The sequence below is a fragment of the Lactuca sativa genome, chromosome 5 (assembly GCF_002870075.4).
Source record: "Lactuca sativa cultivar Salinas chromosome 5, Lsat_Salinas_v11, whole genome shotgun sequence".
Taxonomy (NCBI): domain Eukaryota; kingdom Viridiplantae; phylum Streptophyta; class Magnoliopsida; order Asterales; family Asteraceae; genus Lactuca; species Lactuca sativa.
In genome coordinates, this window is record NC_056627.2 from 3,244,385 (window position 1) to 3,266,991 (window position 22,607).

A 22,607-nucleotide genomic window follows, 5' to 3' on the forward strand; every position below is an offset into this window, starting at 1 on the left:
TACCATTATGCTATGGAGTGTATGGGGCTGAGAAGTTGTGAGTCGTTCCCTTCTCAGCAAGAAAGTCTTCAAAATCCTTGTTCTTGAATTCCAGGCCATTGTCACTTCTCGCGTTATGAACAACTTTCCTTAGTTGAGTGTCTACCTGTTTTATGAAGAGCTTAAGCTTTGGAGTAGCTTCAGATTTTTGCTTCAAGAATAACACCCACGTGAAACGAGAGAAATCATCCACTATAACCAGGATGTATTTGTTTCCCCCAATGCTTTCAATGGACGAGGGACCACACAAGTCAATATGTAACAGCTCCAATGGTTCTATCACCTTAGTATTGATAATAGAAGGATGACTTTGCCTACTCTGCTTTCCCATTTCACATGCTGCACAAAGATGTTCTTTATCAAATTTTAGAACTGGAAGACCTCAAACATGATCGCCCAAAACCAACTTGTTAATATCCTTGAAATTCAGATGAGAGAGTCTTCGATGCCATAACCAGCTTTCGTCTGAGTGAGCCTTCATGAGTAAGCAAACTGCTGGTTTGCCTCGAATTGGGTTGAGGTTCAAAGGGTACATTTCCCTCTTTCTCTTTGACTTCACCAGAACATTATTAGATTTCTTCTCGACAATCTCTGAGCCTTCATCGTCAAATGATACTTTCAATCCAGTGCCAACTACCAGCTATGATACACTGATAAGGTTGTGTTGGAGCCCTTCAACATAAGCCACTTTTCTTATAGAGAACTCGCCATTAGTGATCATTCCATAGCCTTTGATAGTACCAAATGAATTGTTGCCGTATTTCACAATACCACCATCCTTGAGAGACCGAAACTCCCTCAATTCTTCCTTCCTCCCTGTCATGTGACGAGAGCAGCCACTATCAATATACCATTCTTCGTCGAACTGCTCGTCACGAATAACCTGCAAAATTTTAAGCAAATTTAGGAACCCAAAGTTTCTTGGGTCCTTGTGAGCCTTTTACAGAACAGAGAATAGTAAGAGAAATATCAACCAAGTAAGTACGTTTAATTAAAGTTGTTTCATCTTTTCTTTTTATGGTGAAAACTTTAATTTTGGTTGGTTTAGATTCAGTAGGATTGGGATTTGTGATGTTGACGTCAGCATTCTTTTGGATCTCTTTTGGACGTTTGTTATCTTCTGGAAAGAGCTTTCCTTTTCCCTTTAAATATTTTGATGAAAGAGAACTAGAATGAGAGGTGTTGGGTTTAGAAGTGTCATTGGATCTTCTATGTGTCTGACTGAACTTGGAGAGATGAGGACCGAAACCGCTATTTCGGTTGCTATTGGGTGAAGGACCGAAATCACTCTTTCGGTTGCTATTGGGTGAAGGACCGAAACTGCTCTTTCGGTTGCTATTGGGTGAAGGACCGAAACTCTCCTTTCGGTCGAGGGACCGAAACTCTCCTTTCGGTCGAGGGACCGAAACTACCCTTTCGGTTCCTTTCGGTCGAAGGACCGAAACCACCATTTCGGTTGATGTTGTTTTGAGAACCGAAAATATTCTTTCGGTTCCTTTCGGGTGTGGGATCGAAACTGCCCTTTCTGTTCCTTGATTCCTCTTGAGATTTGTGCTTCTTTTCAATCTTTACATAGTGAGGATTTTGCGATCTCCAAAACTGTTTCCTTTCTGAGAGATTCTTCTTGTATCTCAGATTTCGTTTGTGTTTTTGATCAGCCACCTCTTTTAGATTCATGTGGATGTTACCCTTTTTCCTTGAAGCAGGAACATAATTGTCACTCTTTGTTGAGGATGTTTCGCTAGTGGTTTGCACAGGTTCGCCCGATGAAGTTTTGGTTCCACTTGTGCTTGGCACATCATATCTTGCAGGCTCATTTAGGGGTTCGGGTACATATCTACCTTTCACTCTCCATGAGATCTTCTGAGATAGGCCCTTCGTCTCATCAACATTATCTATTGGTGCTGACCAGAAGTACTCGTCACATCCACCAACATTATCTTTGAAACATCCCAAAATTCAAGACCAAAAATTTCTTTTTAATAAAACATTACTTTAAGCAAGGACATTGATCCAAGACATAATCTGAGTATAAGTTTTCAAAACACATATTTATTATCAGAGTAAACATTCCCAGGCTGACTAATCTATGGTGTGTGCCATGCGATCACCCCGAGCTCCTCCCTCCGCTACCGGAAGTACCTGAAAACAAAACTGAAAACCGTAAGCACGAAGCTTAGTGAGTTCCCCACCCTACCACATACCATGCGCATAACTGCGCACTGCACATACCGGGCCGCGCCCTCTAACTAGCTGCAACTAACACATACTGCAATTACTGGGCCACGCCCGCTATCTTGGGCCCCGCCCTCTACCTCGGGCCTCGCCCGCTACAACGGCCCCGCCGCTCCAGGCCCCGCCTGGCTTCGAGCCCCGCTCGGATACAGATCTGTTTCACTTAGGCCTCGCCTGTCATGGGGCCTCGCCCACTAACATATAATAGCACATAAACATATCACATAACATTACATAGCTAAACATATACTAACAACTCTTGCTCTAAGGCCTCTCCTATCTCTGGGCCCCGCCCGTGTCCTGCTACTGATGAGTCATGGAACCTCGTCCATACTCCTATTGATAGTGAGATACGGGCCCAGCCCACCCTCACTCCTTTTCCTGACTTGGGCCTCGCCCCTGCTCTGCTGCTACTGAGATGTGAAACACCATCCACACTCTGCTATTGGTGAGATACGGGACCTCGCCCTCACTCACCTCCCTACCAGGCACATACAAGTATCACACAGACAACAAGTATAAGCTATCACATAAACCGCTCCTTGGGCACCCGCCCTCTATCATTGGACCTCGTCCGAATATCATACTAGCATACTGTGCCTAGGGCTAACCCCCGGGTCTTCTACTCATAACTACATGGGCCGGCATTGTGGCCGTAGACCCATTCACACAAAGGGAAACTCACCTGATACTGCTGAACTGCTGCTACTAACCCCTTTGACCGCTACCTGACCGCTAACTCCGAACTGTTGCTCCGCTAGCTCCCCGAGCTACCAATAACAACCTCACACTTAGTCTAACTGACCTCCAAAGGTCAACCAAGTCAACTTTGGTCAAAGTCAATGTCCTGGTCAAAGTCAACCTTCCAGGTCAACCCTACTCGCCGAGTCACCCTACTGACTCGCCGAGTTCATAAATCCAGAGTCCTTCCACTCGCGACTCTACTCGCCGAGTCAGCCCCTAACTCGCCGAGTCTACTGATTCCTGAATCCTATCCTGTCCAACTCACTGAGTCCTGGCTCGACTCGCTGACTCGAGTCTTAACTCGAAGGGTTTGGGACCACTCGATCTGACTCGCCGAGTCTAAGAACAGACTCGCCGAGCACACTGCAATCTTCATCCAACTCGCCGAGTTGTTCATCCAACTCGCCGAGTTCATGCCTATCTTCATCCGACTCGACGAGCTGTTCATCCCACTCGTCGAGTTCCTCCTCATCTTCAAGCTACTCGCCGAGTCCACTCGAAGGACTCGTCGAGTCCACTAAGATTCACTTACATGCAGAGGACTTCCGAGTCATGCATGAGCCCCAAACTGTAGATCTACCCTCCCCAAGCCTATTTCCCACGTAAAGTTGCAAACTTTACGTGTAGAGAGGGAGATCTAGGAAAAATACACCTATAGCTAGGGTTTAGGACCAAGAGACTCCAATTTCCACCCAATGGCTGATACTTTATGGGATTCCATACCAAAACAAGCATGGATCTGAGGTAGCAACCTCAGATCTGGACCTCAAGCTCAAGATTGGTCTTAAACATGGCTTAAAAGCCCCAAAACTCATGACCAAGGAAAATCTAAAGGAGGGGAAACGAATTGATACCTTCCAATGCTCTGAAATGCTCCCCAAACTTCACATCCAAGACCACTCCTTGATGCTTCAAAGATTCCCACTCCTTCTTCTTCTTCTAAATCACTCAAAAATGGCCAAAAGCATAAATCATCACAATGGAGGCTTAGGGTGTGGCGTTTTGGGTGTGAGAGGCTGTAAAGGAGCCCTAGGAAGAAGATTGAGACGCTTAAATAGGCTCCAAACCCCGGATTTAGGGTTTTCCTCGCACAGACCAGACTCGCCGAGTCCACTTGGCCGACTCGTCGAGTTGGTCACTTTCTTATCGACCCGGATCCCGCTCCGACTCGCCGAGTCCTTCCTTGGACTCGTCGAGTCCCTCTTAAATTTAGGGTTTCCTTTATTTTCTTGGCTTTCAAAATCTTGGGTGTTACAATCTTCTTCCACCATAGCTGTAAATTCTGTAGTTTGTTGTGGAGTGACACCAGGGACCGTGTAGACTTGATTTGGAGTGGTTTGTACCTTTTTATACACAATAGCTTTTGCTTTAAGAGTTTTGGTCTTGTCTGTTGAAGAGCGAGCGAACTCCACAGAGTTTTCAGAAATCAAATTTTTTACGTGTTTCAGGTTCGCTCTTGACAAATTCAGAACAGTCCACAAAATCTTCTACAGAGATTTCACTCAGATCATCATCCTCATTAAGTACAGATGCATTTTCAACATCAAGTTTATTTTCTGAACTTAATTTGGCATTCAAAAAGTAAAATTTCTGTACAGTTTCGGTTCTTAATTTCAATCTATCATTTTCATCTAACAGATTTTTAAGCATGTCCTTGTGGTCTTTGGACTTTATGTATGATTCAATTTTGTCCAGATCGATTTTATATGTAGGAGAAACCTCGCTTTCACAGTTGTAGGCTTCAGCATCGATTTCATCCTCCTTTAACTCAAGGAAGGGTAAAATCATGCGATGTATCTTCTTTCCTATTTCATAATCAAGATGCAACTGAGTGATTGTCTCTTTGCAAATCAAACAAAACACATTTCGTTGTTTAAGAAGTTTAAGATTGTCTCTTTGCAAATAAATTGAATCATCCTTAGACCTAATTAACTCCTTCTCCTTCTGCTCGATCCACATCCTCCTTTCCTCACTCTTTGATGAAATCCTGCTAATTTGATTAGTTAGGTTAGAATTTGTGACACGGATTTGGGTGAGATTGCTACTTATGCTTGAAAATTTAGATTTTAAGTTATTTAGTTCCTTTTCATAGTTAGTAACAAGTATTTTTAGAGAAGCAATAATATTTTGTACCTTCTTGATCAACTCATCACATTCGTTGATCTGTGCACTGACAGGTTTGGCAGCAAAACACCTGTCCTCTCGCTCCTTCTCGCCTTCTATTCCCCCTTCGGTTGTATATCCTCTCATTTGAGACACACCTTCGGTCACCACAAAGCACCTGCCTGTTACAGGTTCTTCTTTCGCCAGCATAGCCTTCCCATGAGTTGGCTTCCTGACTTCTTCATCCTCTGAATCTGTGGACCAAACTTCCACACCATCAAACTCATCACGGTTGTCTGTATCATGCACCGTTAAAGCATTCATAGTAGTATTGTTAACAGCAGACTTTCTTTTCTTGATTTCCTCCAGTCTTCTCAGGAGGCTCGCTTCCTCATCTTCATCATTTATCTTTTCTTCTTTCTTTTTCAGCATACAATCTTTTGTAAGATGGTTCTTGCCTCCACAGTAATGGAAATCAAATCCCGAGTCTCCACCAAATTTCCCTTCTTTCTTTGACTCTTCAGACTTTGACCCCATCTTCGGTTCCTCCTTGATCTTTTCGGCGCTGTAACTTCCCTGCCAGTTTCGGTTCTTGTTGGCTGGGAATTTCTTCTTGATGAATTTTCTTGGATTGGATACCATCATGGCATATTCTTCACCAGTTAGATCGAAATTGGCAAGATCCAATTCCTCTTCTTTTTCAACCGAGTTTTTTCCTTTAGAGACAAGAGCTAAAGAACCCAAACTAGAAACCACATTAATTTCCTTAGACAGTGCACTTTCATGGGATTTCAAAATACCCACTAGTTTCGCCAGAGAATATGACTTGAACTGTTCATGAGCTTTAACTGCAGATACAACAGCCATCCATTCGGATCTAAGACCGTTCATGAAAGTAACATTTTGTTCGATGACTTTCCTTTCAATCCCATGCTTTATCATCTTACTTAAAAGATGATTAAAGCGATCAAAAGTTTGAAGCAATTTCTCTTCGGGCTTCTGCTTGAAATCACCAAATTCAGAGAGCAAGAGAGTTTGAATTGAATGTTCCAAGTCTTCGTCAGTGGAATACAATTCTTTTAATCTGTCCCAAATCTCTTTAGCAGTGGCACAAGAACTTACCAAACGAAACATATCTGACTGCAAGGCAAACCTTATCATCCTTAATGCCTTGATGTTGCATTGAAACTTTTCCTTCTCGTGTTGAGGAATATCTTTGACATCGTTAACAAGCTGATTGTACTCCTTTTGAGTTTTGACAATCTTAGAGGTGCTTGAGTGAGCGAATGGGCCAACAGTGATCGCTTCCCAGATCAAGTATCCATTATCTTCCGATCCAATCACATAATCTTCAAAGTGATGCGTCCAAACTTCATAGTCTTGTGTATACAAGATTGGTATCCTTGTCGTCGAACCAATGCTGTTGGAGATGTTGATTGGATTGGTTTGTGAATCATCCATGGACATTGTAATGACTTTTGATCGATTACCTGTAAAAGATCAGACTTGTAATATATCGTTAGGGTTAGATCAACGATTAATGAGATACGTCAATATGGAATGACAGCTCAATTAATATCAATCAATGCGGAATTAAAAACTCTAATAACTTCTTCGACAGAAGAGATGTGTATGAATTACACAGTCTCCTGCTCTGATACCAATTGAAGAGAATAAAACTCTAGATCGATTAGATCTTTCACAGGTATGAATATGAAAATCAAACAAGACAAATACAGTAAGAGAATGAACACATAATACAATCAAATATGTGCTTATGATTCAATGAAGTCACGCCTCAGCAGAGCTCGATTAAGAACTTCCACTGTAGAGGCGAGCTAGGTTTTACAAAACTCAAAGAGAAAAATTCTAAAAGCGTTAACTACAAAGACTGCATGCATGCAACTTATATACTAAACCCTAGAACAAAATATGCACGGTTGGACAGGCCCAATACCGACAATCTAAATTGGGCTAAGGACCGAGCCCATGACGCAACATAATAATCGCAACAATATATATATATATATATATATATATATATATATATATATATATATATATATATATATATATATATATATATATATATATATATATATAGTCCACTCCAAATAGTTCAATTGAAGAATTCGGTTTTATCTAAATAATGAACAACCCTATGTATTTCTTGTATTTTTGTTCCTTTATGAGATTTCCCATGTTGTTCCTATTTTGATTGCTTTGATTTTGTTGCTTGTCGTTTCTTCATCTGATTTTGCTGTTGTTCATGAATTTCTTGCTGTTGCTGGGGTGTGATTTTGTTACACAGGTTTATGGTCCAAATGAGTAAAAAATTATTGTGTGTATTTTATTACGCGAATTTATGGTGGTCCAAATGAGCAAAAATATGTTTATGAGTTTCTTGTTGTTGCTGTGGTGTGATTATGAACTGATTGTGTGTTTGTATTAATTAGATGTTAAAGATCATAGTAAGTGTTTGTTTTTCAAAGATTGTACTTGTGACTTTTTTGAGAATTTAGAATGAGTGTGGTTGGACTTGATATTGGGAATGAGAATTGTGCTATAGCAGTTGCAAAGTGTGGTGAAATTGATGTGTTTATTGAATGATGAATCAAAGCGTGAGAAGCACATATTTTTAGGTTCTGCAGGGGCTATATTTGCTGCTACAAATCCTAAATCAACTATTTCTCAGATTAAGAGATTGATTGGAAAGCTTTATAAGGATCCAAGTGCGCAGGAAGATCTTCGATTGTTACCTTTTGAAACTAGTGAGAGCTTTCATGGTGGTATTTTGATCCATTTAAAGTACTTGAGTAAGATATGGACCTTTATGACAACAGCGAAGATTTTGGGGATACTGTTTGCACATTTGAAACAAGTGACAGTGAAAAATATCGGTCTCCATTTGTAGACTGTGTGATTGGAATTCCATCGTAAGATTTTCAAAGGCATGAGTTTATAATGTATGGATGTATTAAGCCAATAGTTTTTGCCTATGTACATCAAGCCAACAGTCCAATACGAAAGATGTAAATCTTTAATTTCTTTACTTTATACTGTAGGTTGAATGTTTTTATACAAAAATATAATGTTATAAATAAAATGGTAAATCATAAAGAAATTATTACAAAAAACGTTGTCTGAGAATAATATAATCATTTTGCATTATCAATTAGATGCAAAATCAAAGAGCAAGTTTTAGTCATAACTCATAAGTTAACTCGATAAGAGCTTCTAATTCAGTCTGCTCCGACCCCTAAATCAAGTTATAAACGTGCTAATTGTGTAAGCTTATATTTTTATTGGATATAACACAAACTACTCGGAAAAAAAAGCTTCTCATTTCAAGAGGACATCAAATCATCTTTATAAAGTACAAGTACGTCGAACATCCCCCCCCCCCCCCCCCCCAAAAAAAAAAAAAAAAAAAAAAAAAAAAGCACAACAAAACATCTTTACAGATCTGTAATTACAGACTAACTCACAAACATAAACACACAGGCATATACATACAATACAATGGTACAAAATCTTGAAAGAATAAACAAAAAAGGGGAGGGTGTCATAAATCCATACAATTACAACCAACCAATAGGCAATAAAGTAATATAAAAATAAAAGAAGGCAGTTCAGTGTTTTTCTTCTTTACTTGGATCGTCCAAAACAAACTCTACATACAGATTCTTGAGAGCTATTACAACTGTCGTTATCAGTGGTCCCATTATTGCTCCCTGTTAAATTAAATTTCAAAGTTAAAAGTTAAAAAGAAAAAAGGGGGGGTTATTTTCAAGTAAACTAAGGGAGTAAAATTTGACCTCGACTGCAGATGGGAACAATGCGACTCCACCAATGATGCTTAACCCGGTGAGATAAGCACTGTGACCAGGTATGTCCTCTTGGATTTCACTGGCACCATATTCAACAAGCACCACATGAATGATGGAAATACAAATAGCAAACACGTATCGACCTTCGAGTGCCAATTGCAACGCAGCAGGAACAGTTGAGATAAAATACGGAACAATCGGGAAAAATGGGCTGATAAACGCAAGAAACGTCGACATATACAAGAAATGAATATCAAACAGCCTAAACAAAAGCCAAGTCAAACAGCCTTGAAAGAAAGCTATCTCAGCAGTCGCCAAAAGAACCCCAGAAATGGCTTGATCAAGGACCTCAACGCACCTTGTCCTGGCTGACTTTGACACCGGGATCATACTCATAACCTGATCAGTCACACCACCCGAATCAGAGGTTATAAGTGAATACAAAACCCATATAAAAACCATCATTTGAGAAACAAAATTCAAAAGCTCAGCCGCCCCAGACACAATCGATTCCACCACCACAAAGAAAAACCTCCCGCTACCACCCAAAATCGATTTACTGCTCGCGAAAACACGAACAACCACGTCTTTTCCCTGAAACGCGATTGCTTTCGCCTTTTCGGTTATATCATTTCTACTGATTACAACTTCTTTCAACAAGTCGTTAAGTTCCGGGTAAATCTCAGCCCATTCGCGATTAGTAATCCGCTTTCTTAAACTTATTATTTTTTCGGCGTACGGATTCGGTGTTGTTAATGCGGTTGTTCTTGCTGTCATGTTTGTAAGCCTCGGGGAAAGTATTTGTTTCATTTCTTCAACGATTTCTGTCATGTTATATTGCATTGCTAAACTATCAATCTGTTCATAAACAGTTTCATATAACTGCTTTGTGTATCGATCCACCATTCCAGGAACATCGTTTTCGTTTATCCATTTCTTCAATCCAATCTTTTCCGCGTAATTGCTTTCTTCAATATGAGATTTAATCGAAAAAACAGCGTCTTTTCCTTCGATTCCAACTTTATATGAAAAGAAGGTAACCATCGTTAAAGAACCCACAATCATTCCAACAATCAATCCAATTGCAACTAATGTTTTCAATCTGTTTAGGATCGGTTTTGTAAAGATCGCGGAATAAGGGCTACGCTTAAAACTATGATTCCGGAAAGAGGAAACATATGACATGGTGGAGTCGACATTGCTAGAAGTGAACATGAACCCAATCCCTAATAGAGTAATAGCACCCAAACCACCCAATTCTTCGTACACCATTACAAAAACCCAAAAAGATAACAACCATCTTAACACAATCGAAAACCCACTTCGTTTTCGTTTCATAGGATGCTGTTTCTTCGGTTTACGACGAATTACTTTATAAAAGATATCTCTGAATTCAACTAAGGCACCTATAAAGACCCTGAACACAGATACAGGTATGGCGAGTATGGTTTCTGTGAGCCCTAATTGCAACGGCTCAGACCAAAATGAAACTAGGGTTTGTTGGATTCCTCTAAGGGGAATGGAACAAAGAATAGCCCAGAGCATCGGCCGGAGATATTGTTCGAGCAGTCTATAAACGCCGTAGAAGATAAAGAAAGCAAAACCGAAACCGGCGTGAGCCATGGCTATGTATAGTGCAAGACGCACCTGAGGGTCACCTGAGAGTGAAGAAGAATCCTCTTCCTTCTCGTCTCTGTTGGTTGTGGGTTGCGGTGGCTCCGGGGGAGGTGGTGGTGGTGGTGACGATGGCGGTGGTTTGTGGGTTGAAGCTGATCTGAACATTTCTTGCCATGGCGGTGAGTTTGAGTTGTCTTTCGGATCAGTATACGGCACGACTTCCATTTTGATTCGTCAAAAAACTAAATTTCAAGTTGAAATCGGAAGATCTATTTTCTTCTTCAGATTATGGAAATATCAAATCAATTTGAATGGTTCTTGTGCTAAACAGAGAGATATACTTACAGGCTGCTTTACATCTAAACACACATGATTAATTGACTGTAAGAAAGCTGGAAATCCAATTATTTTGATTTGGAGGTGGGGACATGCCTATTAAAACAACATTTTAATGTCGTGCATCATATTGGTCCACCATGTTTTTGTTCATATGGTCATATAGAGGTCGGCAAATTTCAACTTGAGGAAGATTTCACTAATTCAACAAATTCATTAATAAGTCAAAGCAGTAACAATATTCTTTGGAGCTGTAAAATAACTAAAAGGAAAGTGTAAAATTTTAGAAATTTGACGATAATGATTTTATAAAAAATGAAAAACGAAATTTCACAAAATAGTCTAGTCTTCATCTGTTATTTATTGGGTTTATCTATGATTTGGGTGAAGTTATCCGTTAATTGGAAGGATATCTAGTATTTGGAGTATGCAATCAATTCTATAAATGTATTTTTTTAGAAATTTGTCACCAAATTGTAGATGGGGTGGGGCTATCTGCGATTTGCTTCACGTCCATCTACTATTTGGCGGTGATTATTATCTTTTTTCAAAAAAATATTTAGGTTCTACTATAAATTTGTTAAGATTGACGACGAAATTTGACAGTATTAACTGAGAATTCGTACAAATTATTAGATTATACATAAAAATTAGCTAAAAAAATCTTAAATTATCAGCAATTTTGATGGTTATTTTATAAAAATTGCTAATTTTTGACATTTTTTTAAAAATTAATTAGTGTTTTTGGCTATTAAATGGATTACATATATTGTTAATCATAAAAATACCAAAATGGGGTCTTGTGGTTACAAAACAATTATTTTCCAACATCTATTTTATGAAAATGTCTTTACAAAACTATTTTAATTAGTGAAATAATTCCAAGAAAAAAGGATAACGCAAACTGTTCACAAAACTTTTAAATTTAATGAAACAACATTAATGAGGTAAATTTGGGTTCACAAAAAACCTCACGAGATGCAACTATCTTGCAACAAATACATATATATTCTAAACTTAACTTGGTTTTTGGTATAAGCTTTTACTAAAGATGTTCTATAAGCGATGAAAGACTCATATTCTAGAGATTTTGCAAGTGGTAAGTCGCCAAATGGGATAATGACTTGAAAGGGTAACAAATTTTCGATGTTGTTCACATTTGGTAAACTTTTTTTCGTTATTTATTTGTCACTAAACTATTGAAATTGTTCACATTTTACTCTTATGACCGGTTGTTACCGGTCATAAGGGTAAAATGTGAACAGTTTCAATAGCTCAGTGGCAAATAGATAATGAAAAAAAGTTTAGTGACTAAATGTGAACAAAATCGAAAGTTCGTTTCCCTTTAAAAAAATTCAATGACTAAATGTGAACAAACTTCCTATTGTATTATGTTTTAGCAAATTATTTATTTTTGTTAAATTCTAGCAACATTTGTTGATGAAGAAATCTATGAAATAAAAAAAAATAAAACCCTGAAAATATATTAAAAAAACGAAAAACCGAAACCGAAATAAAAAACCAATGGTTTGGCATTTTCCAAAATAAAAAATCAAAATTTCCAATCTGATTTTGGTTTTACAAAAAAATGAACCATTCTCACTAATGTGAATTATGACCATTGGTTTGACATGCAGAATTAAAGAACACAGTTATTTGAGTGTTTAAGAGATATATTCGATTATGAAAAGTGTTTACAAAAAAAGATCTAGATCTAAATCTACATAATTAACACACATTAATACTCTCAATGTTACATCTCTCAAGCACACATCTAAATGTGGTATGAACTTACCTTATATAGAGATGTTTACATGTCTCTCTCTTTATCTCTCATGTCACAAGGGGGAGTTTTGGATAGAAAATTACCGAATTGAGTGCTCTCTCATTCCCTTTTTTGGTTTTATAATCATTTTTCGATTATAAAAAAGGGGAGAGATTTAGATATGGAAATTCGAAAGTTGAATTTTTATAAAACCAAAATCAGATTGGAAAATTGTGATTTTTTATTTTGGAAAATACCAAACCATTGGTTTTTATTTCGGTTTCGGTTTTTCTTTTTCAATATATTTTTTGGGTTTTTTTTTTTTTTTTTTTTTTTTTTTTTTTTTTTTTCATAGATTTCTTCATCAACAAATGTTGCTACAGTTTAACAAAAAATAAATAATTTGTAGAACATAATACAAGAGGAAGATTGTTCACATTTAGTCATTGAACTTTTTTAGAGGGAAACGAACTTTCGATTTTCTTCACATTTAGTCACTAAACTTTTTTTCGTTATCTATTTGTCACTGAACTATTGAACTTGTTCACATTTTACCCTTATGACTGGTAACAACCGGTCATAAGGGTAAAATGTGAACAATTTCAATAGTTCAGTGGCAAATAGATAATAAAATTTGCTAGAACATAATACAAGAGGAAGATTGTTCACATTTAGTCATTGAACTTTTTTAGAGGGAAACGAACTTTCGATTTTCTTCACATTTAGTCACTAAACTTTTTTTCGTTATCTATTTGTCACTGAACTATTGAACTTGTTCACATTTTACTCTTATGACTGGTAACAACCGGTCATAAGGGTAAAATGTGAACAATTTCAATAGTTCAGTGGCAAATAGATAATAAAAAAAAAATTATTGACTAAATGTGAACAATGTCGAAAGTTCGTTACCCTTTCAAGTCATTATCCCTCGCCAAATTTATGCGAAGCTGATTTTTCAAAACAATTTGTGAAGAAATTAATTCTACAATACTCTTATATAGGTATAATAGAGAACTTATGTCTCTTGAACATAAACTTCAATGATTTTGATGGTTTTCCATTGGTGCCATATATTAATATAAAGGAACTGGATTTCCAAGAGTTTGTAGCAACTTCTTTCATGCTACCAATTCTCTGCAATGAAAGGTGACAACAATCATCAAAAGTTTCTTTTAAGAATTTGATGTACATAAGAAATCAAAATGGTAAGTTTTTTAAGTTAACTTTAATAATCAAATCATAATTAGTAAAAAAAATGGTAAACCATGCCATTTGTCAAGTCCATGACCCGGATGAACACTAATTATATTTTAGACACGTCGGGATTTGAAAGTTCACATCTTTTTATGAATTTTCATACTTTAACCTGTAACGACGTAAATTTTCAAACAAAAATTTTCATTTTAAAACCACATAATTCTCATAACATATCTCACAAAAATCCCATTTATTTAATTTACAAAATGCAACTCCATAATTGTTCGATTAGTAATTCAGGATCCTCAAAACATAATTTTTTCTCTTATGTGTACAATCGAACCGGCGCCTTCCCGTGATCTGGAGAAGAACCTGAAACACATATCACATAACACGGTAAGCACGAAGCTTAGTGAGTTCCCCAAAATATCACACACAGCTCATTAGCCACTCTAGGCTATAACTCAATAAGACCCTCTGGTCTATGTGTCTCAGTGGGACCCCACGTTCCCAACTCAGTAAGCTCATAATAACAATACTCAACATAAGCTCATAATAACAATACTCAGCATAATAACAATACTCAGCATAAATCACAAAGACATAATGCATAATATCAAGATACATAGATAAGCACAATAAACATCTCAATCACACAAAGGTACCACTCATGGTAAATATAGTAAGAAGACTCACCTCGGATGATGAACAACCGTATAAACGCTGCTACTACGCACTTGACACTAACTCTGTGCCAAACCCATAATTGACCCAATTAGGAACTAAGTCCAAACTCTCACTCATTAGGTCTAAAGGTAATCCACTAACCAGCTCATCAATAACCTAAAACTCATTGGGCCCACCAAGGTCCAATAATAAATGGGCTCTCCCGAGGCCCAACTCGCAAATCTAAATGGCAAGCCCAACGCAAGGGCCCAAAGCACTTATATATATATATATATATATATATATATATATATATATATATATATATATATATATATATATACCCACGAATCCAGATTGGCCATCGGGGACATTGGGGTAGTACACGGGGCATACAGGAATTACGATCAACGTACTCCCCATATTCACTCTTTCTATTAATTTGGTCTTAATCAGTTAAGACATTAACTCAAATCCCAGATCTGGACTCCCTAATGGCTCTTTCTCCATAAAGTCAGTGACTTTAAGCCTTTTCATGGCTGATAAAGTCCCAAACCCTAATACACTCACTATTTACTCCCAAAAATGCTCATATCTCATGCATGGAGAGATCTTGACAACCAAGATCTCATTTTTATGACTCTAAACGACTAAAAGCATCTATAAGGACATATATTATACTCTGGAGTTCATCAAACTCATAAAGTTCCAAGCTTGGGATATAAAACCCCAAAAATGGACTCAAAACAAGAACTAGCACAACAATGAGCAAGTTTCAAACTTGATACCTCTGGAAGATGCACCAACAAGTGTATAACTCAGATCCAAAAGCTAGATGCTCAAGCTATTCTCTTTCAAGGCTCATTCTTCTTCCAAGGACAAACATAACAAGTCATCACCCCACTAGATCCATATAAGAAAGCCACCAAGATTCAAACTTTATGCTTCCTGGAGCTAGATCAATATGATTAGGGCATGGATCCACAAGCTCCAAGCCAAGCAATGCTTCCTCAAGGAACTCCTTCTTCCACAATAAGCACCAAAAACTTCACTAAATCACCAAAAGCTCAAGAATCACTCTAATGGAGGATTAGGGTCGATTTCTAGGGTTTAGAGGGATGGCGGCTGAAGATATTATGGTTAGGTTATGAGATAAGAAGCTTAAATAAGGTCCAAGACCCTAAAATAGGGTTCAGGTCTGGTTGGCGTACACCCAGCGTACTCTGAAGAAAATTTGCGACCATCATGGTCTGTACGCCCAGCGTACTCCAAAGTATGCCCATCGTACTGCCTTCTTCACTAGTACGCTCGCGTACGCTTTGTGTACGCCCATCGTACTCGGCTAACCCTGAAACCACGAAACTTCTAAAGGCCATAACTTCTTTGTTATAAATCCTTTTCTGACGATCCTTATATCCACACAACGGTATATAGAAGCCCCACACTTCTATCAACTTTATTCCTCTTGAAGCCCACTCGAACTCAGATCCAAATTCATGAAAAGCCCGTACCAGCGCCTTTAACAATACATTTGGGCTCTAAAGCACAACCCAAACTCTTTTATCACACAACCTACCTTACCCACATCCCAAAAAGGCCTAAACCTTTCTCCTTCAAAGCCTCAAAACCTTCTCATACTCGGATTAAGGCCCACAGGCCTTAAGTCACAAAACAATCCAGAACAGGATGTTACAATTCTCCCCCACTTAAATTAGATTTCCCCCTCGAAATCGTTCTTTATCTTCACATAGATCGAAGCAAATAACCTGAGAAGCACAATCGGAAAATCTCTTAACATTCAATGATCCCTCTCTCAATTCATCCGAAACCAAATAAAAATTCCCAAGCCAAAGAAGGGTAGACCCCTTTTCTGTGGAAGTACGTGCTCTCACTCTCCAGATGTAACATCCCGAGATTCAGGTATATTCCTTTCATCCTTGTTCTTTATTGTTTGGGCATGTTTAGTCCTTGAGTGGAGGGTTTGTAGCAAGTGAGTACGCTGGGCGTACCAGAGGGGTACGCTGCATGTACTCACACGCTTAATTTGGACGTGGAGTCGCCAAGGTACGCTGGGCGTACCTAGAGTTATGCCGGGCATACCCGGCCCAGGTGCAAAAACCCTAATCCTCCTTGTGCACTATTTAAAGGGTGTTATGGTTCATTCCTTAGCCTCCATATCAGTGAGTGAAACCCTAAAAGAGATCCCCATCGTTCTTAGAGTATGAGAGTGTTGATTTGAGCTTGTTGGTGCTTTAGTGGCTTAGTGAAGAAGAAGGAAGTGAGTTCTTGGAGGCTAAAGCGTGAGGTGCCATTTTGGATCTGAGATCTACAGAGGAAAGAGCTACACTTGGAGGTATAAAGTTCAAAACTTTCCTCTTCTTTTGGTTGTTGTTGTATGTGTCCTTTTTAGGGCTAAAAACCCCAAAGGTGGAGACTTTATGAGTGTAAAGTGCTCCATGGTCCGAGATCTATCCCTTTTCAGTGTTACTAGTGATTTAGAGCCATAAAGTTCCCATCTTGGATGTTACTTTGGAGTCATGCATGTGTTTTAAGCCTTCTAGAGTTGAAGGTTGGATCATTTTGGGAATTAGTGACTTGTTCAGCCATGCAAAGGCTTAAAGTCATCAACTCTATGGATTAAGCGGCTTAGATGGGGTCAGATCTAAAATATGGACGTATGTCTTAACTGTTTAAGACCTCAAGAGCAAAAGGGCTGAAGCAGGGGAGTACGCCGTGCGTAATTCCTAGTACGCGCCGCGTACTGGGTGGCGCTCCCCGATAACGAAGTGCAGCCGGGTACGCTCAGCGTACACATCTGGTACGCACAGCGTAACCCGGAGAGTTGACTTTTGGTTGACTTTTAGGGTATGGTCTATTGTGGGGCCTTTGAGCTATGAGAGGGGTAAAATGGTCTTTTACCCTTCTGAGAGTGTCATAAGAGAGAATAGTCTAGCCTTTGAGAGTTATATTAAATAGAGTGTTATTTTCATATGATTAGGCGGAGGCTAGGCCAGCATTTACCGAGTCAGAGATTTACCGAGATACCCGAGGTGAGTCTTCTCACTATACTTTACCTAGTGTGGTAATAGAGTTAAGAGACAGAGTATTATAGAGTTATATGCCAGTGTGATTGCATGTTATTATGTGATGTGATTTATTGTGATATGTGATATGCATGATTCAGAGTTACAGAGTTGGGACTTTCTGGGCCCACAGAGAGTTAGGGCTGGAGGGCCCCACTGAGACACACTGACTAGAGGGTCAACAGAGTTACAGCCTCGAGTGGCTATTATGTGATTAGTGTGGTATTTTGGGGAACTCACTAAGCTTATGCTTACAGTGTTCAGTGTTACATGTTTCAGGTACCAGTGATGACCGCGGGAAGGCGCCGGCTTGATTCGTACACACATATGGGATTGGATGTATTTGGATCTTGGGAGACATTTGTGAATTAAAAACATGATGTTATGACATTTTATGAATGAATGGTTTTATTTTAAATGTGTTTTCAAATGTGAAATATTGTTTTAATTTTACGGTGTTACACCAGAACTGGAAACTATAGTGGTGTGTCACCCCGACAGACCACCAATGCAGAATATCACCCTGATAATCGCTCATCGAATAACAAACTCGGATAAAACACTTCCAACTCTGAGTACCATGTCAACTCTCGACCCAACGGTTGAACCTCCTGATGGGTTTTAGCCATAAGAACTTTCCTATGTGCGCATGCAAAACCCTAATGCTTGGATCTAGGCTTTCTAATTAAACATGCTTTGAATCCAAGACTTCTAATGACTATTTAGGAATAAGAAAAATGTTGAAACAGATCTAGAATCATACCTTTGAATTCCTTGTTGATCTTGTTGTCTTGGAGCTTCTAGAGTCACAATTGTCACTCCTCTAATGGCTTACAAACACCAAATAGCAAGGAGGATGATTTGGGAGAGAGGAGAGGGGAGGAATTCGGCCAGGGCTTCTCTACTTTTGGTGAAGTGCCGATTTCCTTATGCCATAGGGTCTATTTATACTTGTAGACTCCTTAAGGGTTACAACCTAAACCCTAATTGGATAATCTTCTCTTAAGGCTATCCAAATCCATTCCTTAGATAACTCTTTGGACAATTTGAAGCTATCCTAGCTTCTAGAATCCGTCCAATCCATATCTATATGGATTTACAGTCTAAATTTTAACTATCAAACAATTGACAGTTTATACCCTCTTATTTAATTAATCTCTTTAAGTCACCAAATTAATTCCAATTAATTCTATGACTTATATTAATCAAATAACAATATATTATTCCTTATATTATTCTCATAATATATTAATAATATTTAATCTCTCTTAATAAATCATCCTATCAAGTTGCTATGGTGAAGGCAACCCAAAAGGACCATGCACAACCGGGTCAAATACTTGCCTAATATAGTTGCAGCCTTAGACACTATTCCAACAGTCTCCCACTTGGATAAGTCTAGCAACTATATGCACAAGTACAATTCGGTTTGCAGTCGTAGCTCTCAAAGACGCTTTCAAACTCTGATCTAATCAATCTTGTCCTTTAGATAAGGGATCGTACAGTCCTCTGTTAGATATCATGCTGACAATCCTATGGAATGGTTAGTCAAGCATTTAGGTTTCTCGATCTCTGATTTATTTGACATAGAACTTAATCGAACACATCAATTCAGTTCTGAACGGGCCCAGCACATAAGTCAAATCAAATCATCGAGCGGCCGAGATATCGCTTTTGCCTTCTTAGATAAAAGTTACAGATAAACTTCGACTTATATGCATTTACTTATTCATTAACCAACTATACACAACAATGCGTTTCATAACACCGAGTTACTGATGCGTTTTCGCATTATCAATGTACAATCAATTAACAAATAACAAACCATATATCTAGGTTTGAAGACTATATGATATTATCGTCTTGCGATCACCCTTTTATATCATATTCCATAAGGTGATTCCAGCAAGCGCGAGTTTGTTCCAATGCTCAAAACTAGTTCATAAGCACTCATGAACGTTGCAGCAACCCTTTGCTATGTCTAACACCATTTAGACAATCTACACACCAATTCATGACAATCTTCATTCATATCTACTTCCAACATATGAACAATTGTGGACAATTTGAACAATTCGATTATTCCTAATAAACTCAATTATTCTGGAAATCAAAACATGCAAAGTGAAACAAAAGGTAAACAATTAACATAAGACAGTAACATTACTCATAAATAAAACTCCTTTATTTAATCATCAAATGTTTATTACATTTATCTATTACATGTTTCTAATACTATCTAATATATGCTAATATCATCCTTCAGCCCAATACTCCTAGCATGCTGCAAGTGCTTAACCCTACTCAGTCCCTTTGTAAGCGGATCTGCTGGGTTATCTTCTGATGATATCCTCTTCATTACGAGTTGTCCTTCTTCTACACGATGTCTAATGAAGTGATATTTTCTGTCGATATGTCTTGATCTACCATGATCCCTCGGTTCCTTTGTCAAGGCAACCGCTCCTTCGTTATCATAGAAAATTTCCATGGGCTCCTTTATGGCGGGTACAACTCCAAGATCACCGATGAAGTTCTTTAGCCATGTTGCCTCCTTCGACGCTTCGCTCGCTGCAATGTACTCTAATTCGCACGTTGAATCAGCTACGGTTTCCTGCTTGGAACTCTTCCATGTCACTGCTCCTCCATTTAGGGTAAAGACCCAGCCCGACTGCGAACGGTAGTTGTACCTGTCGGTCTGAAAACTGGCGTCACTATACCCTCGCACCTTCAAGTCATCACTCCCTCCGAGGACTAAGAACCATTCCTTCGTCCTCCGAAGGTACTTAAGGATATTCTTCACCGCAATCCAATGTGCTCTGCCAGGATTCCCTTGATATCTGCTAACCATGCTCAAAGCGAAGGCTACATCAGGGCGAGTACAAGTCATAGCGTACATGATTGAGCCAATTGCGGAAGCGTATGGTACTCGGCTCATTTCTGCTATCTCAGCTTCGGTACTCGGACTTTGAGTCTTACTCAACTTGGCATTACTTTGTATCGGCAATTTTCCCTTCTTCGAGTTTTCCATACTAAAACGTTTTAGTACCTTCTCTAAGTAAGTATTCTGACTAAGTCTAATTAGTCTCTTACTTCTCTCTCTTACTATCCTTATTCCCAAAATGTAAGAAGCCTCTCCGAGGTCCTTCATAGCGAAGCACTTCCCGAGCCAGGACTTAACTTCCTGCAGAGTCGGGATGTCGTTGCCTATGAGTAATATGTCATCGACATATAGAACGAGGAAGCTTACTATACTCCCACTGGATTTGACATATACACATGATTCGTCTTCACTTCGTATAAATCCAAACTCTTTGACTTTCTCATCGAAGCAAGGATTCCATCTGCGAGACGCTTGCTTAAGTCCATAAATGGACTTCTCAAGCTTACACACTCTATTCGGATGCTTCGGATCCACAAACCCCTCTGGCTGAGCCATGTAAACATCCTCAGCCAACTTTCCGTTAAGGAAAGCGGTCTTGACATCCATTTGCCAAATCTCATAATCGTGAAATGCGGCAATAGCTAGCATCACTCTAATAGATTTAATCTTCGCAACTGGTGAGAAGGTCTCATCATAGTCAACTCCGGGAGTTTGAGTAAAGCCCTTCGCAACCAATCGCGCTTTATATGTGTGTATTTTTCCATCCACGTCGGTCTTCTTCTTGAAGATCCATTTGCACCCAACGGTCTTACGTCCGGGCACATAATCAACCAAATTCCAAACTTGGTTATCATACATGGATTGGATCTCGCTATCCATTGCCTCTTTCCATTCTGCAGACTCCGGGCCTGCCATGGCTTCCTTATAGCTATTAGGTTCATCAAGATTTATTCGTGTACCATCACTAATATACGTGTCCCCTTCGGTAGTAATATGAAAACCATAAAACTAGGGATGAACTCTAACTCTATCGGAACGTCTAAGAGGTAAGGACTCGTCAATCGGTTCAACCGGAGTTTCCTCCTCGGGTTGAGTGCCAGTGGTAGAGGTTCCTTCATCTATCAACTCTTGAATCTCTTCAAGATCGATTTGCCTCCCACTGTCTCCTTGGCTTATGAGTTGTCGCTCTCGGAAAACTCCTCTCCTCACAACAAAGAAAACATTGTCCTTCGGTCTATAGAAGAGATATCCAAAGGATGTCTGTGGGTAGCCGATGAAAATACATCGCTCACTTCGAGGTTCGAGCTTGTCGTGAGTATCTCGTCTTACGAAAGCCTCACAACCCTAAACCTTGATATGTGCCAACGAGGGAGCTTTCCGTGTCCACATCTCGTGAGGTGTTTTGGCAACCTTCTTAGTAGGGACTCGGTTAAGGATATGGGCGGAAGTCTCTAAGGCATACCCCCAAAAAGAGATAGGTAGTGAAGCACGACTCATCATAGAGCGAACCATATCCAATAAGGTTCGATTACGCCTTTCTGCCACACCATTCAACTGCGGTGTCCTAGGAGGCGTCAATTGCGAAACTATTCCACACTCCTTGAGTATCCTCACTATACTAAGGGGTCTAAGGCACCAAGGCCAGCCCATTGGATTTGATATCCTAGTAGTTATTGTTATGTTGAGTTTGAGTTAGTGATGAATGCCAGTTGATATGCTAGTCGGGTAGATATATAGGACTGCCTGTGATACTATATGATTATCTGTATGTGCATTAGTCATGATACATGTCGACATGTTATGTAGGATGGGTTGAGGTTGTACTGCTTTGTGCGGTAGGCATTCCAGACTCATACTCAGGACTCGAGAGTATTCCAGATATGAGTTGAGGGCACGATAGGCATTCCAGACTCATACTGAGGGCTCGATGGCATTCCAAATACGAGCTGAGGGCCCGGTAGGCATTCCAGACTCGTATTGCGGGCCCAGGGGGTAGTCCAGCTTGTAAAGCTGTGGACCTAGTGCATGCTGTTCTGTTTTGATCGATTTGATACGTTAATGTTGATATTTCTATGTGGACTGTATGTGTATTGGTATTTTGGGGGTAACTC

General features: G+C 39.1%; 1 protein-coding gene across 1 annotated transcript; it reads right to left on the bottom strand.

The window, feature by feature from the left end:
• Positions 1-8,578: 8,578 nt before the first annotated feature.
• On the bottom strand, positions 8,579-10,961 carry LOC111895146 (uncharacterized). The gene is made up of 2 exons (XM_023891241.3): positions 8,940-10,961; positions 8,579-8,855 (listed from the first exon to the last, which is right to left on the bottom strand). Exons 1-2 carry the CDS (start codon positions 10,791-10,793, stop codon positions 8,754-8,756), a joined length of 1,956 nt encoding a protein of 651 aa, XP_023747009.1. The 5' UTR covers positions 10,794-10,961; the 3' UTR covers positions 8,579-8,753.
• Between the last annotated feature and the right edge of the window lie 11,646 nt (positions 10,962-22,607).

Bases quoted from the DNA above. Each gene is read 5' to 3' on its own strand.
- LOC111895146 (XM_023891241.3), bottom strand. From the start codon at position 10,793: ATGGAAGTCGTGCCGTATACTGATCCGAAAGACAACTCAAACTCACCG. The intron at 8,856-8,939 runs GTCAAATTTTAC...TTAATTTAACAG, and splicing joins TGTTCCCATCTGCAGTCGAG to GGAGCAATAATGGGACCACT.